The 21,423-nt window shown below is 42.1% G+C and overlaps 1 protein-coding gene across 1 annotated transcript in view; it reads left to right on the top strand.

Moving 5' to 3' along the window:
• The window catches only part of LOC308457907 (proprotein convertase subtilisin/kexin type 5-like), a gene marked incomplete at its 5' end in the record, with an annotated part of 51,129 nt that overhangs the window by 6,678 nt on the left and 23,028 nt on the right, over positions 1-21,423 (top strand). The window contains 3 exons of the mRNA XM_080972127.1: positions 578-714; positions 4,521-4,724; positions 9,398-9,466. Of these exons, the coding sequence (XP_080828253.1) occupies positions 578-714; positions 4,521-4,724; positions 9,398-9,466 (410 nt within the window). The remainder of the gene's footprint in view (positions 1-577; positions 715-4,520; positions 4,725-9,397; positions 9,467-21,423) is intronic.

Genomic DNA, 21,423 nt, shown 5'->3' with positions numbered 1-21,423 from the left:
CATATTTGAAGGACCTAGTCATTTGCATCCTTCAAGCAACTTAAACTATTCATCTCCCAAAACAAACACATCCTTCATAAAAAGCATCAACTGTTGACTCTTTTTTTTAAAATAAAAAAACCCACAAAAAACCCACACTAGGATTCCTGGAGGTCACGTCACAAACAAAATTGAGTAAAAATTACAATAGATGAGCTAAAGCAGAGAGTGTGTGTGTGAACATGAAAAGTGATTGATTCTTCCAAAAATAAATAAAAATTGGTAGGATCTTGGAATACTTCAGTGACGAAGATGTGGAGACAGAGGAACATGAGATCAATGAGGATGGTCTGTGAAAATCTGGCTCCAGGTGGCAAAATAAAGTCAAAGTTCACAGCTTAGTTGACCTTACTCTTTATCTTGCCACATGTCATAAATACGTTTCATGCTGATAGGAGAACAAAGTGCAAAGAATATAAGGAATATAACCGAACATGGAAGCAGTTCTCAGAATCTGTTTGAGCTTGTTTTTTAAAAGGAAAGTATTCTTCTATTCTTTGATTCTAGTATTAAACTTCCCCCTTTTCTTTTGTAACAGTTCTTTGAATGATGGGCGCTGTGTTCTTCAGTGCCCTAAAGGGAAATATGAATTTGAAAGTCAGTGTCATTCATGCCATCAGACCTGCATGGAATGCAGTGGAGGCGAACCCAACCAATGCTCCGCTTGTGGAAAAGGTAAGGATGTGCTCTTTGACGACTTCACTCCTTTGCCTTGATTTTAGTTCAAAATCCAAAGTGGATAGTACAGTTGCTTATATGACGTTGTTATTTTAAAAAGCAGTATTTTATATATTTAGTATGCCAGCATATTTTTGTACAATTGGGATTTTCTTGGTCCCACTCCATTCCAATCCCAGACCAAAACTGAATTCCAGTTATTTATACTGGATACCCACCAAATATATTTATTAGCTAATGGGTTCCCAGTCTTCCAGAGTCCTGACAGTATCAAATGTGGAAGTGAAGGATTTTTGCTGCCAGGACTCAAGGAGCTGCTGTTTCCCTCCTGTTGAGCAGTGGCAGCCTAGACAGAGGGATAGAGTGGCCATGTGCCACACTTCACAGACGCCAGTCCTCTGTCTGAAGGCATCCTCTGTCTGAAGGGCTGCCTGGTCCAAGGCTCATTAAAGATAAATAACCATTTTAAGAAGGGACAGCAGGGGCCTTGGAACTTTCCATTTAGAGGTTCCTGACAGCAGACATAGGCTGCTCCCCACTCTGGGGCGTTGCATGTCTACTTAAATCATATGCATATACATTTGCATCTCTGTTTAATATACTCTGTTTAATATACTCTCCAACATTCCCTAGAAAATAGGGACATTCTTTTCGCAAATGTGATTTTTTTTCATATATATACTCAACCTCCCATTTATTCCTTAATTCTTTTTACATAAATTTACTGCCATATCAAAATACTATTTTTATATTAATATTTTCACAATTTATAAATGTTTATATTTATATAAGCAATTAATAAAAACTGCTGGGATCACTCAAAAGCTGCTACAGATTTTAACATGGTATAATTTTGTTTAAGATATGTTCTGAAGGCCTCCCATTTTGATACAAATGCAATTCTCGATTTATTGTTTATTTTTTCAGATACACTATCTATTTCAGCATATTCAGTCAATTTTTGTATCCACTCTTGTCTAGAAGGAATTATGTCGCTTTTCCTCCTTGTAGCTATAAGCACTCTCGCTGCCACTGTTGCATATAAAAATACATATATCTTTAATTTTTTAAGGAATATCTGAATCAGTAGTGCCTGATATGCCTCTGGTTTCCTAATAAATGAGATTCTTAACATTTTTTCTAGTTCAAAGTGGATTTCCTCCCAAAATTTCTTTATTTTGCTACATTGCCACCATATATGGTACAGTGAGCCTTTTTGGTCTCCACATCTCCAACCATTACTTTTGGCTCCTTTGTACGTTTTGGCTAATTTCCATGGAGTTAAATACCACCGGTGTTGCATTTTTAACAAGTTTTCCTGTATGGCATAGCACGTAGTAAATTTCCAACTATTCTTCCACAGGTTTTCCCACTGGGACATTGTTATAGCATACCCAGGCTTGAGACCACTTTATCATGGCTGATGTAACTTCCTCCTCCTTGACTTCCCAGTCTAGGAGGAGGCGATAAGTTTTAGAGAGGGTTTTACTTTTTGAATTTATTACGTCAGATTCAAATCTCAAGGTTTCCTTGGCGAACCCTTTTTGTTTATCTACTTTAAATCTTTCAAATATTTGATAATATTGAAACCAATCTGTAATGACATCTCTTAATTCCTCAAAGCTCTTAAGTTTCAATTGGTTCTCTTCTTCTTTTAAAAGTGTTTTATAGGTAGGCCAATTTTCCAACATGTTTTTTTTTCTCTTTACCACTGTGGCCTTTACTCCAACCGATCTTTATATTTCTCCCAAACTTTGAGAAGTGAGCTCCTTATGATATAATTTGAGAAATCTCTGTGTATTTTTGCTTTTCCATATATTAAATAAGCATGCCAACCCCAACGGTTATTATGTCCCTCCAAGTCCAACATATCCATATCTTTCAAATTGCACCCTTCCTTCATCCATGTGAGGCAGGCTGTCTCATAATACAATTTCAAATCGGGCAGGGCAAAACCACCTCTATCCTTTATATCTATTAAAATTCGATGTTTAATCCTGAGTCTCCTGCCCTCCCACATAAATTTAGATATTTCTTGTTGCCATTTTTTGAGGCAGCCTACCTCACTCAGAATTGGGATCATCTGAAATAAGAAAACCAGCCTAGGGAGAACATTCATCTTTATGATCGAAATCCTACCAAGGATTGACAACTTCAATTTAGTCCAGGTTTCAAGGGTTTTTTAAAATTTCTTGTCAAGTTTTTATATAGTTATCCTGAAACAAATTTAGATTTTTGGGAGTAATCCAGATGCCCAAATATTTTGCTTTCCAGAAAATCTTCAGTCCCGTAGCTTCTTCTATGTCTTTCTTTTCAGTCGTAGGTACATTTTTAAGTATTAACCTAGTCTTATTAGTGTTCAACTTAAAGCCTGCCACTTCTCCAAAGTTATTAAACAATTCTATTATTCTTATCAAACTTTCTTTGGGATTTTCAGTCATGACAAGCACATCGTCTGCAAATGCTTTAATCTTATACGTGTTGTTGCCCAAGGTGATACCTTTAACACAATCATCTTCCCTAATTTGGTTATTTAATACTTCCATTACTAAAATGAAAATTAGGGGTGATAAGGGGCATACTTGCCTAGTTCCTTTATTAATTTTGCATTCCTCTGAGATATTACCATTGATGATTAGTTTTGATCAGAATAGATTGCCTTTATTCCTCTACTAAAATTTTCGCTGAATCCCATTTCTTCTATCAATTCTTTCATAAACTTCCAAGACACATTATCGAAAGCCTTCTCAGCATCAACAAACATGATGGCCACTGGTTTATCAATTTTATGATCTAAGTATTCTAATACATTTATTAGTGTTCTTATATTGGATTGCATATATCTTCCAGGGAGAAAACCTGTTTGAGCTTTATGAATTGTCTCCTTCAACAATATATTTAATCTGTTTGCGATAATATCAGCATACATCTTATGGTCGTTGTTTAGCAGAGCGATAGGTCTATAGTTAGTGATATTTGATAGTTCTGTTCCTTGTTTATGGATGACCGAGATAGAGCTCTCCTTCCAAGAGTCCGGTAGCTTCCCAGTTTTAAGGATGTTGTTCATTAAATCTTTTAGGGGTAGGGATAAAGCATCTAATTTTTTATAATAAACAGCTGAATAAATAAAACATGAATAACTAAAACAGTGAAACATCCTCCCACCACTGCGTGTGACTTTATCTAGAAGACAAGCATGCAGAGGTAGATGCAATTCTAAACATTTGTTGATACATCTAGGTATTTACTTTCAACAAAATTAACAGGCCAGTTCTCATTGTCATAAATCCAGCTAGTTTGACAAGAGGTTTGAACAAGCCAGACAGCACATGGGAAACAAGCAATGCTTTACATGGCAGTATGAATGCACCCCCAGAATACTTCAGAGTATCAATGGGGCTTGTATCCTGGGTTACTGTGTGAGCAACTTCAGGGAACCTTTCTTTTCCAGTCATTGCTTTTCCTGAAGATTTCCCTGCATTAATTTAATTAAGCACTTCAGGCTTTCTGAGAAAATAATGGGCTTCAGAATGAGTTTCTGAAAGAAAAAGGTTCAGTTATTGTTAATGGGAAACCTTTCCATTTCTAAGCAGACAGGTAAATGTAAGAGAAGGGGCAGCAGCAACTCCAAATCTCAATTAACTGTTTTGGTGGCTCAGCCACAAATGCTCCCACTAATCAGTTCCCCAGATCAAAATGATCTTTTAATACAAACAGGAAGGTTTGGGGTTGATTTGTTTGTTTTTGATGAACAATTCTCCTAGTGTTTTTTGTTCTGCTTTGTCTTGCTTTCTGCCTTACAGATAAGAAAGGCAACACACGCTTCCTGTACCTGGGAGAATGCAGAGAAAGTTGCCCTCTGGGCCACTATTCTTCAGAGGAAGAGAACACCTGCCTGCCGTGCTTTGAGCACTGTGAAGTGTGCCCTGATCAAACCATGTGCGAAAGATGCTTTGATGGATACTACCTGGCTGATAATAGCTGCCAGAAGCACAAATGTAGAAAAGGTAAAACTTCTGACAACAGCACATTAACACACTTAAGGCCAAACACTCAGTATGTTCTCCTTGATTCCATAATTGTAGAGCTGGAAGGGACCTTCAGGGTCAACTAGTCCAACCCCCTACAATGCAGGAATCTCAGCAAAAGCATCCATGACCGATGGACATCCAACCTCTGCTTAAAAACCTCCAAGGAAGGAGAGTCCACCACCTCCCAAGGGAAACAGTTCCGCATCAAGGCACACTGGCACCAGCCAAACAGCTGGTTGCCAATATCCTCCCACCTACACACACACAAGTAATAGTAATTATAGCTTAATTTTTTTATAAGATTTATACACTGCTTGATTGTTTTTTTTTAAAAAAACCTTCAAAGCGGTTTACAAAAATGATAAAAGAATAAAATTATCACTAAGAAAAAATAACAACAATTTAAGACATTTTAAAAGTTAAAATAGCAGCAGACGAGAACAAATTAAGACTCACATCAACTTTCTAAACATCTGAATAGGCTTGTCTAAACAAAAATGTTTTTAACAAGCACTGAAAAGAATACAGGGAAGAAAGAGAGAGCTGATCATCAGTAGAGTAACATACCCTGTGGAGGAAACCAAAACCAAAACAAATAGTAATAAAAACATTAACAGCACCAAGAAGGATGAGAAATCCTTGGAACTCTCTGATCTGAAGAGGAGATTAGCAAACATTAAACCTGTAATCTCAACTCCAGATGCAAGGACACAGGAGTTGGAAACACACCAATTAAATACATCCAACTTCTCCTCACCACGAAGAAGGCTACGTGTGCATCAGCCAGATATTCTCTCAAGCAACACCAAAGAAGAGGAGCAGCAGCTTGGCAACCCCGCTACCCCTAAGCTAATAACCTTTAAGGAAACCAAGAAATATCATGCTGCTGACAGACAGCTGAAGCCACACCACAGTCCCCAGGCTACATACGGATCTCCAAGACTCAGGAACTTACTGAGGCACAAGCAGGAGGACCAGTTATTCCCATTACATCTCTGACAGAACAGGACAAATGATGTCCCTGCTTATGAAGCTGGCTCCTTGCTGGCCAATGACCCCCACATTGCAGCGCATGCCTCTTTAATACTTCCGAAGGCATGGGTGGAATTAGCAGCCCCAACCACCTCGTGAGGGAAAGAGGGATTGACAGCCAACAGGCCAGCATAAGGTTACCCTCTTAACCAGAAATGTAGCTGGATGGGCTTCATCTACCAGGAACGCCTGTTTCACTGACTTTCTATCACAACATCACATCTTACTGGTACAGGAAACCTGGACCAGGGATGACATATCATTAAATGGGTACAGTGGTACCTGGCAAGACGAATGCCTCGCAAGACGAAAAACGCGCAAGACGAAAGAGTTTTCCGTTTTTTGAGTCGTTCCGCAAGACGAATTTCCCTATGGGCTTGCTTCACAAGACGAAACATCTTGCGAGTTCTTGCGAGTTTGTTTCCTTTTTCTTAAAGCCGCTAAGCCGTTAATAGCCGCTAAGCCGCTAAGCCGCTAATAGCCGCTAAGCCGCTAATAGCCGTGCTTCGCAAGACAAAAAAAACCGCAAGACGAAGAGACTCGCGGAACGGATTAATTTCGTCTTGCGAGGCACCACTGTAACTCTCCTTTACATTGGGGGCTGAACCAGGAAAGAGGCATGACAGAGCAAAAGGCTGGGGATCCTTATTTCTAGCAACATCGACTCCACACCAAGGCCCCTCCCTTCACTGAAGACATACACCTTGGCTACTCTGCCCCACCTTAACGAGAAGGTGCTGTTAATTAGAAATGCCTACATGCTCCCAGTGCATTAGAAATCGGAGATCAGAGCCCAATAGGGTGAGCTGGAAGGATATGCTGCAGACCTTACACTGCAAAATCCGAACACAATGGTTGTACTGGGAGGGGACCTAAATGCCAGACTAGGGCCAAATGACCAAACTTTATACATACAATTTAGCCATGCCCCACCAGATCTGGAGGTTGAAGGCCCACTTACAACTCAAGCCTCAAAAGACCAAATGTCAAACTCTGTGGGTCTGCCTAGCACAAATGTTTTTCAAACTAAGCCTCTACATTCTAAATAGTACCCTTGGAAAGGACCATCCAGCTGAGTTCACCTTCTTGTCTGGAATCAGGATGAGTGCTATTGAGTACACCATTGTCTCTGAGGAGCTTCTCCTACACATTAAGAATATGGAGGCACTGGCGGAGGAAGAGGAGTGCGGGGGGGAAGCACACTGCCCCCGGCAGCGCGATCCCAGTGGGGTGCCATCGCGGCTGCCCCCCCCCCGCCCATGCTGGGCACCACACCCCCACAGGACGTGCGCCAGCCCCGCCCCCGCCTGCTCTCCCCCCCCCCCGGTGCCAGAGCATAAAGCTCTGCCACTGTAAGGAGGCCATACCCAGATTTGAGAGCGATCATTTATCAGTTTCACTCCACCTAATGGTGGAAGACATGCAGGACAATTCCCAGGCTATCGTGTATAGGGAAGCTTTTTTAATGTTTAATGTTTTATTATGTTTTATATATGTTGGAAGCTGACCAGAGTGGCTGGGGCAGCCCTGTAAGATATGTAGGATATAAATAGTAAAATTATCATTATGTCCCTATTTTCATTGGAGGAATGTTGGAGGGGATGAAAGTATAGGCCATGTGGTGCCCATAAGCTGGTTCCTGATTGCCAGAGTTTTTCTCCCAGAACACCTGCCCTATAGTAGCCACTGCATGGTGGCAAGCATGGAGCTGCCTTGCTGGATGGCGGAGAAGAATCTCATGCCAGTATTAGGTCCCCCTACAGTAGCACAAGCTGACCTCTTTGGGACGCTTTAACAACAATTTACAAAAATGATTGTCTTGCTCTGATGAAAATGTCTCTGATGAAGATGCAATGATGCAGAGTGAATTTCTTTATCCAATCTCCAGTTTTTCAAATACACAGATTTTCTGAAAGCATTTCAGCTTTCTGATCTCTGTGGATATGTTTATTTAAAATCAATAGACAAAAAGCCAAAGAGGTCAATACATTAAACGCACAAAGTCTTAACCCTCTCTTCAGGGAGGGAAATAGTTGACCTTGTTGGGTGACCCTTCTAAGGCTGGCCTCAGACTTAGCTCCACTGCAGCCCACAGACTGACTTCTGGAGAGACATGTAAATTGTTCATTGGGGTTGCAGTTAAATTGGGTCTGAATTTAAAATAGAAACTGACTTGACCCATAACAGCAAACTCATCAATGTTTATAAGCTATACGCATTTATGTTCAACATTACCATGCTTGTACAGGACCTCTGACTGGAAGTCATCTCCCCAAAGCCTGGAGCTTGCCTGCATTTGCACTTCACATCCACCATATATTGTTAAAACAATCTGACCTCTGGTGAAGAGCAAAACCATTACATTAGTGCCTTGCTCATTTCCCTAAACAGCAACAACGTCGGTTACTGTCGCTTGGTGCTCAAAAGACAAATAAAATCCTTTTCGTTTGTGCAAAATGATAATCAAATTTACTCTAAATACTCTTGTATGCCATCATATGCTGAAGGACATGAGCAGAGTTTTGTTTTTATTTCAGGTTTGATGAACTTGAAATGTACATAAGCTTTTTTGCTATGAAAACCATTTTGTTCTGGGATTAGAAACTTGCCTGTCTAATAATATGCCCTCTGTCCAGACAGCTTGACACATCTGTGCTCTATACTGCATCTGGCACAGCGATGAAATAAAATAAAATGTTAGTGGGGTAGTTGCAACAGTGCACTGTTAACGTGTAAAAGCTTTGTTTTCACAATAAAACTAAACAAGCTTCACCATTAGGACTCTAGCATAGGAGGCATGCGCAAGGCCAAGGCGAGAGCAGGCGGCAACTGCCTCCCCTAAATCAATATAAATACTTAACTAACCGAGGTTTTGCCCACCTAACAAAAAGCCTAGCTACGCCCATGATTGGAGGTAAAACAGCTACACTTTACTTGGGTGTAAGACTCCAGAGTGACCCAGCCCTAGATTATACTGAAAGAGGTTGATGCAAAATTATTTCCCAGTGATATCCCAGGTAAAGTTTGTTGGAGCTAATCAGCAGCAGTGCTAGAACAAAACAAGCAGCAGCATGAGCAGAAGGGCAAGCAGGGCCCAACCCTGATATTACACAACTCCCCTCTGCACACGCAGCCCAGAAGAGCTCTAACACAAGAGGCTTCAGTCTTCACACTCAAAGCAGTGTGATGGAGGGGATGTCTCTTCTGCCTATGGAGCTCCTCCATGTGGAGAACTCTCACACGTGTCGTTTAACGCATAAAGAGAAGTGTACCACCCTGTGAGGTAGGCCAGTGGTTCTCAATCTTTAAGCCATTATTGGCCACCAAAGGCCCCTGTCACAAGTTTAAAAAGTGGACATGAGAACATTTCCAGGCAATTTATACTGATAAATAGGTATATTTATGGTGCACAGGCATACATTTATTGAGACCTTTGTGCCTGATGGTCACCTGCCATCTCCTTAATACTGATATTAGCAGACAATGGAATATTTGGGGGGAGTGCTGCTGACAGACCAGTGTTACAAGTTTCTGTTAGTCTCAGAGAAATGATGTTTGGACTCCCATGAAGTGAAATCCGTGTATGTTGACTGTTTCATGGACTGCCCAATGTGCAGGTGAAGCAGAGGAACTTGACTGGGAAGACTGCATTCCTTGTGCGGATGGATGCCTCTCCTGCAGCCTGGGTATGTTTTATTTTTTAATCTTTAAGTTTCTACTTCTGTACTTTCAGTTATTTCTTTAATATGTACTTATATATTTGTTTTTTGTTTTATTCTTATATGCCACCCTTCAGGGCAGAGCCCTCCCTAGGCAGCTTACAAAATCTAATTTGTTTCATGCACATACTAGGATAATTTAGCTTCATATAGAGAACAGGGCCTGGAGTTGAGCTGGATGTGGGCACAATGGAAGCTACTATCCCTGTAACCAACTGCTGTCACCACAGCAGTCATCTTGCCCCATAACAGCCATGTTGCGTTATGCCGCACTCCCACAACAGACAGTTAGTGACTGGCACCCACAGAACTTTCTCAAAATATTTCCACAGGCCAACGGTGTTAGCAACTCCTGCATACATTAAAAAAAATAATGGAGCATGGTCATGTTCTGTAGTAAAGTGATATATCTAACAATTTTTAATATCCAAAAGTAACAAATAATGCCAAACAAATAGTAAGACTATAACATATATTTGTTTGGTTAATAAAGTCCTCAGGGCCTTCTCAGTCAGTACAGTACAGTTTCCCAACCTTTTTCTGACTATGGCCTCCTTCTGACCTCGTTTTCTTCCTGTGGCCCCCCATGGACATAACCAAGGAGGGCAGGGGGCAGCTCCCCCCCAACTAAATACAAATCAATACTAATCTGAGGTTCTGCCCCCCCCCCAACAAAACAAAAATCTTGGCTACGCCCATGCCCCTTTCCGTCCTAGCAGTAGAAAGGTAGCTATTTAAATGCTTTGTTTGTAAATAGAACATGTTTTATGTATAATTTTTATAATTTATACAAAATACAATTACATAAACTGATAGGAACATAATGGAATATTGTTGAAGCTGAGAAACACAGAATCATGGATCTGGAAGGGACCCGAGGGCCATCTTTCTAGTGCAACCCCCTGCAATGTAGGAAACTCAGCTCAAGCATCCATGACAGACGACCATCCAACCTCTGCTTAGAAACCTCCAAGGAAGGAGAGTCCAGAACCTCCTGAGGGAGATCCATCTTCCATGTATTATAAAAAGTAAACAACGCTTATTTGACCCCAGTTATTTGACGCAGAGTGGGAAACCTACACATATAGTCCAAAATGCACACAGGCAGTTCTGTATATATGGGATAACTTTAAAAAGCAAGTGGTCCTCACTGACCTGGTGCAAAAAGTTCTTGTCATCTGGAGGAGCCCTGGCTGCCTAGATAAAACACTATAGTCCCACACACCCTTACCTGGGAGTAAAGCCCACTGAACTCACTGCGGCTTTCTTCTGAGTAGACAATTATTTACTAGGTGCAACTCAGCAGCAGCAGGCGACCCCACTCTGCTAGGTGCTGGGGTGGATTGGACCCTGTGCCTTGCAGAGTCAGACCCAGGCTGCCACCAGGTCCAGCACTGGCAACAAGCAGTTCTGGCTCACCCAGCCCTACCCACTGCCACCCCACCCCCACATGTACCGGACATGGGGGTTCTGGATCAAAGTGGGAGCCTCAGCAATAGCCCTCTCCTTCCCTAGAAACAAACCGGGACTGCTCCAAGAAAATGCACATGGCAAAAAAGAGCACTAGGCCCTGGTGGGCTGCCCCCTTACCTGCTTGTGATTGGCTAAGCAGATAGTCAGCCAATCAGGATTTTTAGAAAAAAATGATCTCCCCCCCCCTTCACTTCTTGCTTCCCTTTATAGCCTCTGAGTCTCCTGCCGTGGCCCCCCATTTATGTGGTTTTCACCTGTGGCCCCCTTGGAATATCCTGGGGCCCCTAGGGGGCCATATGGCCATTGGTTGGGAAACATAGCACAGCCTTGGCAAATAACAGCCTTGATAAACAATATCTTCACTTCCTCCTTAAACCAGCATCATTCCTTTCCCCAGCTGATGTGTGAGTTGAAGGTCTGCTTGTGGCAGCAATCTTGATGGGGTGATGGAAGAGAGTCTCTGAGTTTCTGGGGTCTACTAGCTCTTTCATTTCTGACCAGTAATTTTGCACAAAATGTGTGGACAGCTATAGAATAATTTCCCCAAATGACCACTGTTTGCATTGGCCCCCAAACTGCTGTTTCATCACACGGTGAAGGCTGGCTCATACACACATGCCTTCTGCTTGGTGACTGCAGTATCAGCTGTTTCTGGGCAGTGATCACAAATCAGTCGCCATGGACTTATTATCGTTGAACATCACCTCACTTGAACATCACCTTAGTTGGTAGTCAGTTTATGCTAACAAATCAAAGCAGGTGACACAAAAATAAAAAGGTTTTTGTGCTTGTGTGAACTTGTCTAGAGTCTGATAGTTCAGGGAACCACTAACTCACCTTCCCCACTTCTGGAACATTCCTCCTTTGGATTTTAGGTGATAAATCATTTGGTAGGATTATTGTCTCTTAGGCAACTCTGTTCCTCTATGAGCTCTGCTTAGTTCCCAAACTCAGAGTATTTCTGGGTCAGGAGCCTATAGGAAATCCTTGAAATCTGAAACTGTGGTGGGCTGCTACAGGTGATGCTACTGATGCATAGCACAGTTTCCTCAAGGAGTGGACTGGGACCCTTCAGTGGGCCTTGGGCCACCCTCAGGTGGCGTCTCAGTGCTCATTATTATTTACATCGTATTATATATAAACTGGGAAAAGAAAGAAAGGGTATAAGAGTTTAATATAAAGGGATCAGGGAGAAGGGATGAAAGAAACTGATTTGGGGGGGCACACACGGATGAATGGGACGCGGGTGGCGCTGTGGGTTAAACCACAGAGCCTAGAACTTGCCGATCAGAAGGTCGGCGGTTCGAATCCCCGTGATGGAGTGAGCTCCTGTTGCTCGGACCCTGCTCCAGCCAACCTAGCAGTTCGAAAGCACGTCAAAGTGCAAGTAGATAAATAGGTACCACTCCGTCAGGAAGGTCAATGGCATTTCCATGCACTGCTCTGGTTCGCCAGAAGCGGCTTAGTCATGCTGGCCACATGACCCAGAAGCTGTACGCCGGCTCCCTCGGCCAATAAAACGAGATCCCATAGTCAGCCACAACTGGACCTAATGGTCAGGGGTCTCTACCTTATTTTTTTTTTACACACGGATAAAGGGATTAGTTGAGTGTGCAACAGAATGTGAGTAGAAATTAGGAGAGATGGGTAAAAATACATTGAGGGGCATGGGGGCAGGTAGGAAAGGGAAAAATATAAAAGAAAAAACATTCTCTGCTTAAAGCCTGTGGTTCATCAAATTCTGACTTAACTGGTTAGGCTGAGTGATGATACTTCCAGAGCAAATGTATGCCCATAGCTTGATGAAAGCTGAGCTATGGAACTCCTTGCCACAGTGGCAATACTGCGGCAAAGAAATTAACAATTTCCAAAGATGGATTGGAGATCAGTAAAAAAATGTGTCAATAGTGACTAGCTGCTATTATGCCAAACGCTGCCTCCCTCTGCCACCATTTTGTGACTGTTTTTTCTCCTGCACTATCGTTTTTGTGAGTGGTAGGCCTCAGTAATTCTCAGTTGTCATTATGTGAGCCCTGGGGGGGTAAAAGGTTTTAGAACCTCTGATATATAGGATACCTCTGATTCCAGAGGCTTCTAAAGAGTGAAATGGGATTTCATTATGGGTATGTTACAGTCTAATAAAAATTGCTCCCGGACTACAGTATGTCAACCTTCATACGACAGCAGCAGGAGAAGCTATATGTTGTTGGGCTGTAATGGAGGAAACCTGCTTATGCCATCTCTTTATTCTTTGCCTTCCAACTGCTGGATGAAAATTAGAACAGGAATCTGAGCCTGCTTATATTTTTACTTAGGGCCAAGTTGTCATGACATGGGGAGGGAACCCCTAACCAAGTGCCACAAGCTCAGTCCAAATCCCACCCCCCACCTCAGTGCAGCTGCTTTTAATCAAAGACATCAGGATATCTGATCACGGATATTCCATGTCATGTCTAATTTATCCTTTAGTTATTGTTTTTCCTATAACTTTGAAAACTCTGAAGTATACTATAATACTGTTGTTTTTTTAAAAAAAACTTTAAAATTCCATTATAGGTCAAATTTTCCTGTGATGTTTAAGCTTATTAATGCCAAAAATAAACCATGAGTTAAGAGAAATGTTCATTTTATGCTTGATGTTTTGTGCTGATATTGGCAGTCACCATCCAAATACCATCTGATGGACAGACTACATTGACAAACTCAGATGGAGAGTTGGAAAGATGTAGTTCTTGGTCCCTTATATTACTCTCGGTGGTTTGCTGTGCTATACGGTACATAATTAGAAGTTCAAAGACGTTTCATTTTGCTAGTTTTATTACTTTTGTGCTCACAAAGCCTGGCAGGAACATGTTGGGAGGATCTATGACCTTGGGAATGAATGGGAGCAGGGCGACCCCGAGAAAACACATTTTCAAACTGCTGGAGTTACAAGCAGAGTTTGTTTTGTGTTTTGTTTTTAAAAAACCCCAATTAGTATCACACAGAGACAGTTCCAAATGTAGATAAGCTTAGACATCTTCAAGCAGGGTGGCAAACTCCTGAAAGCCGATATTTTGGTATCTGGGAGAACCCACCCCAGGATAAAGGCCAACAGGAGGAAGCTGTGATGCCTTAGTCATGGAACTGAAAAGCTGAACGGGACCCCAAGAGTCATCTAGTCCAACCCCCTGCCAACTTCCTGTGCTCTTACTCAACCATTTCTTTGCTAAACTGTCAGCTTGGTGCTTGCAAAATGCAGGTACAGTTTTTGCACTGTAAAAGGGTCTGATGCAGCCTGCATTCTGGGCAGAAACAGGTTTGTTTCTTTTCTCAGAAGTCATTTCCACAGTCAGTGAAAATGTGGTGTCAGGGAAGGGGGCTGCCTACAACCTGAACCTCTGAATATCCTTCTGTGAGGCTTTTTCCGGAGAGTTGTACATATGAAGCTTTCCTGTTCCCACCTTCAGATGAATATGTGGAATAGAAGAGGTGCAATGAGTGTAAAACTATGTAAAAAAAACCAGAAACCCACTCTTCCACCCAATCTCTGCATGTAGATATGCTGTTTGATGAGGGCTTGGGACAGTTGTAGGACTTGTGGGAGAATCCAAAGTGTAGGGGTCCAAGATTATGGGGCATTGAAGACCTGTTGCTATTTTTGCAGCAGATCCCTGTCTCCAGTGTCCTAGGGCCACCCAATCAACATGAAAGGGAAGCTTTTTAGCCACTGAGAAGTCTTCTCACTCTTTGTGCCGATGGGAGCCAATCCGAGTGAAAAGAGGTGAGTCAGTCACTGGTGATTGGCTCCTAGGGTCGCTCTTGAGAAAGCACATCAGAAGAACAGCGAGGAGTAGCTGTTTGCTCTAAAGCTAACATTTTTTAAAAAATAATTTTTATTAAATTTCCAATTAACAAACCAATCATATCACATTAATTCCAAATTATACCAGTACATAATAAACTCCAAATATTTAGCCGAATTTTAATTTTTTGTTGGGGGTACCCATGCTTCGAGTTCAGAAAGGGTCCAATCATCTCATATTTCTGCTGCTTTGATGTTCACAAGTCCCATCTTTCCATCTCTTTGTTGTTATCCTTTACAAATCCCGTCTTCCAATCTTCTTGTTGTTATCATTTTTCTTCTTAATAACCTCTGAGTTATCTCCACAAGCGAGTTGAAGCAAACATTGTTATAGTCCTGTGTGGATTTTCACACTGATCCAAAAGTCCTAATCAAACAGCAGGCACCATTTCAGCAATTTTCATAAAATACAGTCTAAGCGTCTGCTCATGAACTTTCCCAGACCAGTTGCTCCATAAATCAGCCTTTTCAGGGGAGTTCTTGCCAAATCAAATGTAGAATTCAGATATGATAACAGAGCTGTGGCTCCCTCCCTCTTTAGCTGTAAATCTTGCAACAAAGTCTGTCTCATAATGGCGGTTCCCAATTAGCACTGCGTCATCCAAAAGCCTTTTGTTTCCTTTCCAGATCTTCCACAAAACAAAGCCTTTAGTTAATAATTTTATTTCCACACAGTTTATTTTCCCATCTCACTTGCTAATCAATCATGTGGCGGTTCTTCTTGGGGAGGGGTTGTTAGGTAAATCATATTGAAAAGTCCCCCCCCCTTTCCGATCCGTTTCAACATACCGACATAGCTGTGAATCTTTGATGTAGTCTTCTGTTCAGTTCTCCAATTGTTTATCTTGAGCAATGCAGCTAGGATCGCAAATCAGAAGTAGCGTCCAAAAACTCACTCGAGGGCTTTCCGTCCAGTGCCCCCACCCCCTCCTTCTTTCGAACTCGGGGGTGATTTATTGGCAACCGCGGACGAGGCAGCGTTTTCCCATCCCCTGGGAAAACGGGGAGGCTAATTATTCCCATCATTAGCCTCTTAATTACCTCGTGTGAGCCGGAGAGATGGTATTGTCGGCCATCTTCCAAAGCGCCCCTAGCGGCCGCCCCTAAAGCTAACCTTTAAGGGTAGGGCTGCCATACGTCTGGAATTTCCTGGACATAGCTGGGATTTGCCTGTCAAAAATGGTGTCTGGGCAGAATTTTTAGAAAAAATAGATTAAAAACTTTTGAGATTTTCCAAAAATCCTAACCCTAACCCTTCAACAATTTTGCCAAAAGAAAAGTTTAACAACTCTTGCGTTGGAACTACAAGTAAACACAACTTAAATGACTTACAAGTAAACACAACTTAAATGACTTAAATGACAACTTAAATGACACAACTTAAATAACTCTGAGTATTGCCATACTCCAAATCATTTGCCCATGATAGAAGATAGTAGATCTAGCTAGCTGAAAGGCAACACATGGAGACCTCCACTGATCATTTAAGTGCATCCCTAATTATTATTATTGCCTACAATTATATTCTTATATAATCTTAAAGAAGGGGTGTGACTGGGAGGGAGTATGGCTGTGGCTATCATGAAGGCACCCTGCAGTTCTAAATTTATATTCATACTACTAGTGGCATGGCAGAATTCCTAGGTGCACTCAATATTCCTTGCTTCAAACCATTTATCTGGATCACCTTGTTAGCATTCTCCCACTCTAGTGCCTTACTGGGGTAAAAGAGCACCAACATTTTATAATAATAATAATAATAATAATAATAATAATAATAATAATAATTTATTTATACCCCGCCCATCTGGCTGGGCTTCCCCGGCCACTCTGGGCGGCTTCCAAAAGAATATTAAAATACTATAATACATCAAACATTAAAAGCTTCCCGAAACAGGGCTGCCTTCAGATGTCTTCTAAAAGCCTGGTAGTTGTTGTTCTCTTTGACATCTGGTGGGAGGGTGTTCCACAGGGAAGGCGCCACTACCGAGAAGGCCCTCTGCCTGGTTCCCTGTAACTTGGCTTCTCGCAGTGAGGGAACCGCCAGAAGGCCCTCAGTGCTGGACCTCAGTGTCCGGGTAGAACGATGGGGGTGGAGACGCTCCTTCAGATATACTGGACCAAGGCCGTTTAGGGCTTTAAAGGTCAGCACCAACACTTTGAATTGTGCTCGGAAACGTACGGGGAGCCAATGTAGGTCTTTCAAGACCGGTGTTATGTGGTCTCTGCGGCCGCTCCCAGTCACCAGTCTAGCTGCCGCGTTCTGGATTAGTTGTAGTTTCCGGGTCACCTTCAAAGGTAGCCCCACGTAGAGCGCATTGCAGTAATCCAAGCGGGAGATAACCAGAGCATGCACCACTCTGGCGAGGCAGTCCGCAGGCAGATAGGGTCTCAGCCTGCGTACCAGATGGAGCTGGTAAACAGCTGCCCTGGACACAGATTTGACCTGTGCCTCCATGGACAGCTGTGAGTGCAAAATGACTCCCAGGCTGCGCACCTGGTCCTTCAGGGGCACAGTTACCCCATTCAGGACCAGGGAATCCTCCACACCTGCCAGCCTCCTGTCCCCCAAAAACAGTACTTCTGTCTTGTCAGGATTCAACCTCAATCTGTTAGCCGCCATCCAACCTCCAACCGCACTTATAGCACTTGTTTTAGCATGTGGTGACTGATCTTCTCTCTGTGTCCTTTTTAACCTATCCTTGTCTTTAGATGGCATGCTGAATATCCAGTTGCGAAACTTCCCAATCTCTCCTCTCTGTCTTTCTGAGAAGCTCATGCAGGCGCAAATAAAACCTTTCCTTAAAACCATCTTTTAAATTTAAATTGTATTTAGTGCAGGCATATTTGCAAGCGAGATGTAATAACTTGAAAAGGGTTCTGCAGATTCCATTTCGTATGCATCCTATACAGAGATAGGAAAGAAAGAGCAAGACAAGGATGACTTTTGAAAGAAGCTAATGATGCATCTAAAGGACACAACTGTCACATTTATGAGTTGATGGCTGGAACTATGGAAGTTACATTTTTCACTAGGAGAAAGTATTTTGGTTTCTGTTGGAAAGAAAGCCCACACACACACACACACACACACACACACACACAAAGACACTGTATCTCAAAATCATGCCTGATGATGAATAGCTACAATACCTAGCAAGACGGAGAGCTTGGCCTTATCTATTGACCTAGCAGATAAAATTAAGGGTGTTGTCTCTTGTGTCATAACCAGTTTGTCACTAGATCATAAAGCCTAGACTCTGGAATTTCTCATCTGCATTCTATTCTACATCAGTAAGATGCACAGACATAAGAGTCTCAAAGTTACATTGAACCTCACATATAAAAACTTCCAAAAAGATAGGAAAACTCATGTGTTATAGAACACCCCCCCTTTAGCTGAAAACTATCCTTATTATAAGTCCTTCCCCAAACAGAGCCTAAGATTTGTATAGCTGCTTGCCTTTCTCTTGAGCAGCAAAATACTTCCTGTTCTACTTCATTTGAGAGCTTCATATGAGTTGGAATTCTGAAAACTTGACTGCTGATTCTCTCATGAGCAGCACTTTGCAAATACCATCGAAGATTTTGAAGTCAGCTGGACCAAGTCAAAGATCCGTGTAAACCTGCACTGAGCATCCAAAGCTCTTTTAACCATACTTTCCTGATTTAAATGAAACCGGGAGCCATAACTTCCTGCTTTGTTTGCCATGGGCCTGCTCATCTTCAGCCAAGATATGATCGAAACTCTTTGCTTCTGACTAACAGCAGCCTGAGGCCCGCAGTCCCTTGTTGTCAGCTGAATTTAAGCATGAGGAACTGAGATTGACAGATTCATCCATCCCTACCCAAACCTAAACCAACCTTTCCCAGCCTCAGGCCCCCATACATTGGATTACAGCTCTCAAGATCCCTCACCACTGACCCTGCTCATGAGGGATGATGGGAGTTGTAGTCCAACAAGATTGGGAAAGATGGCTGTAGATGACATCGCCCTGCAGTTTTGTGTAGGTGTTGAACAGCATGGGGGACAGAATGGATGCCCGAAGCACCTTATAAACCAAATGAGCCCCTGTACTACCGCCTTCTGAGACTGATTCTCTAAGAAGGACTGGAGTCAACATAATGACATGTTTCCTAAACCCAACTCAGCTGTTAACTGTTCAAAGCAGTAATCAATTTTGCACCTTTGAAGAAAATGCCACAACAGTATAAATGAAATTATATCATCATTGTGCATAGTTATTTTGCTTATTTAATTAGAAGGGGGGGGGGAGAAAAGCTTGTTGCTCAAGAAAGCAGATTGCCCTCCATTTTTCTGATTTCAATGGAAATTTAAATTGATGCTGTATGTATATATGAATTGTTTTGCAAACTTCTGCAATCAAAACAGTATGTGATAGGTTGGGAGCTTCATTGCAGGTTGTCTTCTAGGTTGAAAAGGTATTGGGTATTTTTAGTACACACACCCTTTTCTCACTATATTAAAGTATAGTTAAATGTCAAAGCATAAGCCTTGTTATACGAAGTAAGGTCTCTTTCCTACTGCATGCATAGGACTGGGATGCACAGATAGGGAGGTGAGTCTGAATTTGAGTGGAAGTATACTGTTGAACTGAGATTTGCCTGGTATGCCTAAAGCATCGCCTGTAGTCCTACAGTAGTTTGTTGTTTATAGATGCCCACATGGTTGATTTTCCCCAACACTGAGTGCAGCACACTGACAGCTTCCTCAGGTAATTTCTTGTTTTCGTTTACAAACTTTAAAGCAGTCACAGTTCTAAACAATTGCTTTTGGCAAGAGAGCTGGTTTTCTCTCAAAAAAAGACATTCACTATACTTGGAAAGATATAGTAAAATAGATTCCTGACTGAATGCTGAATACAATACGTTAGAATTATGGGAGATCCACAGGGACCATGTGAGTCCTGATTAGATAAGTGAAGGTGATGCCTTTCTGAGTTTGTTCTCCCCAAGAGTCATTGCTCTTTAATCATTTTAACTTAAAGAATAAATAATCATAATCATAATACATTAATTATAACCCACCCATCTGACTGGGTTTCCCCAGCCATTCTGGGCAGCTCCCAACAGCTCCCAATATTAAAAACTTCCCTAAACAGGGCTGCCTTCAGATGTCTTCTAAATCTTCAACTGCCTGACCTTAAGGTAGTGAAATATCTAACACATCTGTCATAAGGTTTAGGGAGTACAAAATGTATTGTCACAGCAAATTCCAAGCAAATTATATGTAGTCCAGTACTGAACTCAGAGTGGTGCCTGACTTTGGCTGCAGTCTTAATGCCTGTTTACCTGGGAGTAGATCTGCCAACTTGAATAAAATATGGGGGGGCAAGTATTATGCCCTGCATAATTGATCACATGACGTGGTGCATGGACACCATTTGAACGGCAATGCCCATCAACTTGGGGGGGGGGTGGCTCCCTCAAATATATTTTTTGGGGGGTGAAGCCCCTGGGGGTTGGCTCCTTTGCCTGGGAGTAAGCCCCAGTGAACTCAGCTGAGATTTATTTCTGAGCAGACATGCAGAAGATTGTTCTCTTTCACACATGTTCAAATTCCTGCACAGTCATCAACTCATTCAGTATAAGTTAAGTCCCAATCTACAAAACTGAACTATGGCATCCAATTCTTTTCCTTATTATGAGGCTGAATCATATAACAACTGAAACAAGGCCCATATTTAAGAGGGAGAGAAATAATTAGTCCTATTTTTAAAAAGACCCTTTGATTTCCAATTCCAAAAATATTTCTATGAGTGCTTATTTAAAACTGGCCTTTGGTTAGCAATAACAATGAATTTTGTGTTGGGGATGGCACAATGTAAAGACATGTGTTTTACTGTTGGTTATGTATAAATTTGGTGGCATAATTTATTTTATGTTGTACCTCATCCTTGTATCAGCACTGATGAAGAATGGGCTATAAATATTTCCTAAAATAATAATAATAAATAGTTCATAAAAAGTGGGCTACAGTATTGATGTCAGTAGCTGGATTAAAAAAAAAAAAAATCAGGAATACTGAAAACCAGCAGTCTTTCTTGAGAGACTTGCTCTTCTAGAGGGACTACACAGCCATCACTTAGATGTGCCAGTGCTTTTTTTATAGAAAAATGGTGCTGATACTCACAGTGATCCTGCTTTTCACAATCCCCCTTTTAGCTTCAGTTGCCTGCTTGCTCTCCAAACCCTCCATTTACCTTACTGGAAGATTGGGGGGTAGTGTTGGTACTGTGTATTGTTGAGTACTGTCAGAAAAATACCGTTGGATGTGACCTTCCAGATGCTTCTGGTCTCCATCTCCCATCGGTCCCAACCAACATGGTCAATCAGAAGCGTCTGGTGGGGCAGATGAAGTTGTTCTGTTCTCCTGGCTCCTGAGCGCTGCTTACGCTTCCTGGGAGGAAGAGAGGGAGGGGCAAGACAGTGGGAGCTCAGCTGGTATGGGCATGGCAACAGGAGTGTCAAATGGGCACCACACCTGTTGAGCTCCCCATTGACTTCCAAGGTGTTTGGAAGCCCACCTGTGCTGGCCCTCTGTCTGCTACTGTGGCTGGTGGTATGGTTTACTGTGAGTTGTATT

Source organism: Podarcis pityusensis (assembly GCF_964106645.2).
Source record: "Podarcis pityusensis genome assembly, chromosome: 11".
In the NCBI taxonomy this organism is placed as follows: Eukaryota; Metazoa; Chordata; class Lepidosauria; order Squamata; family Lacertidae; genus Podarcis; species Podarcis pityusensis.
This window is presented reverse-complemented; position numbering and strand designations above follow the sequence as displayed.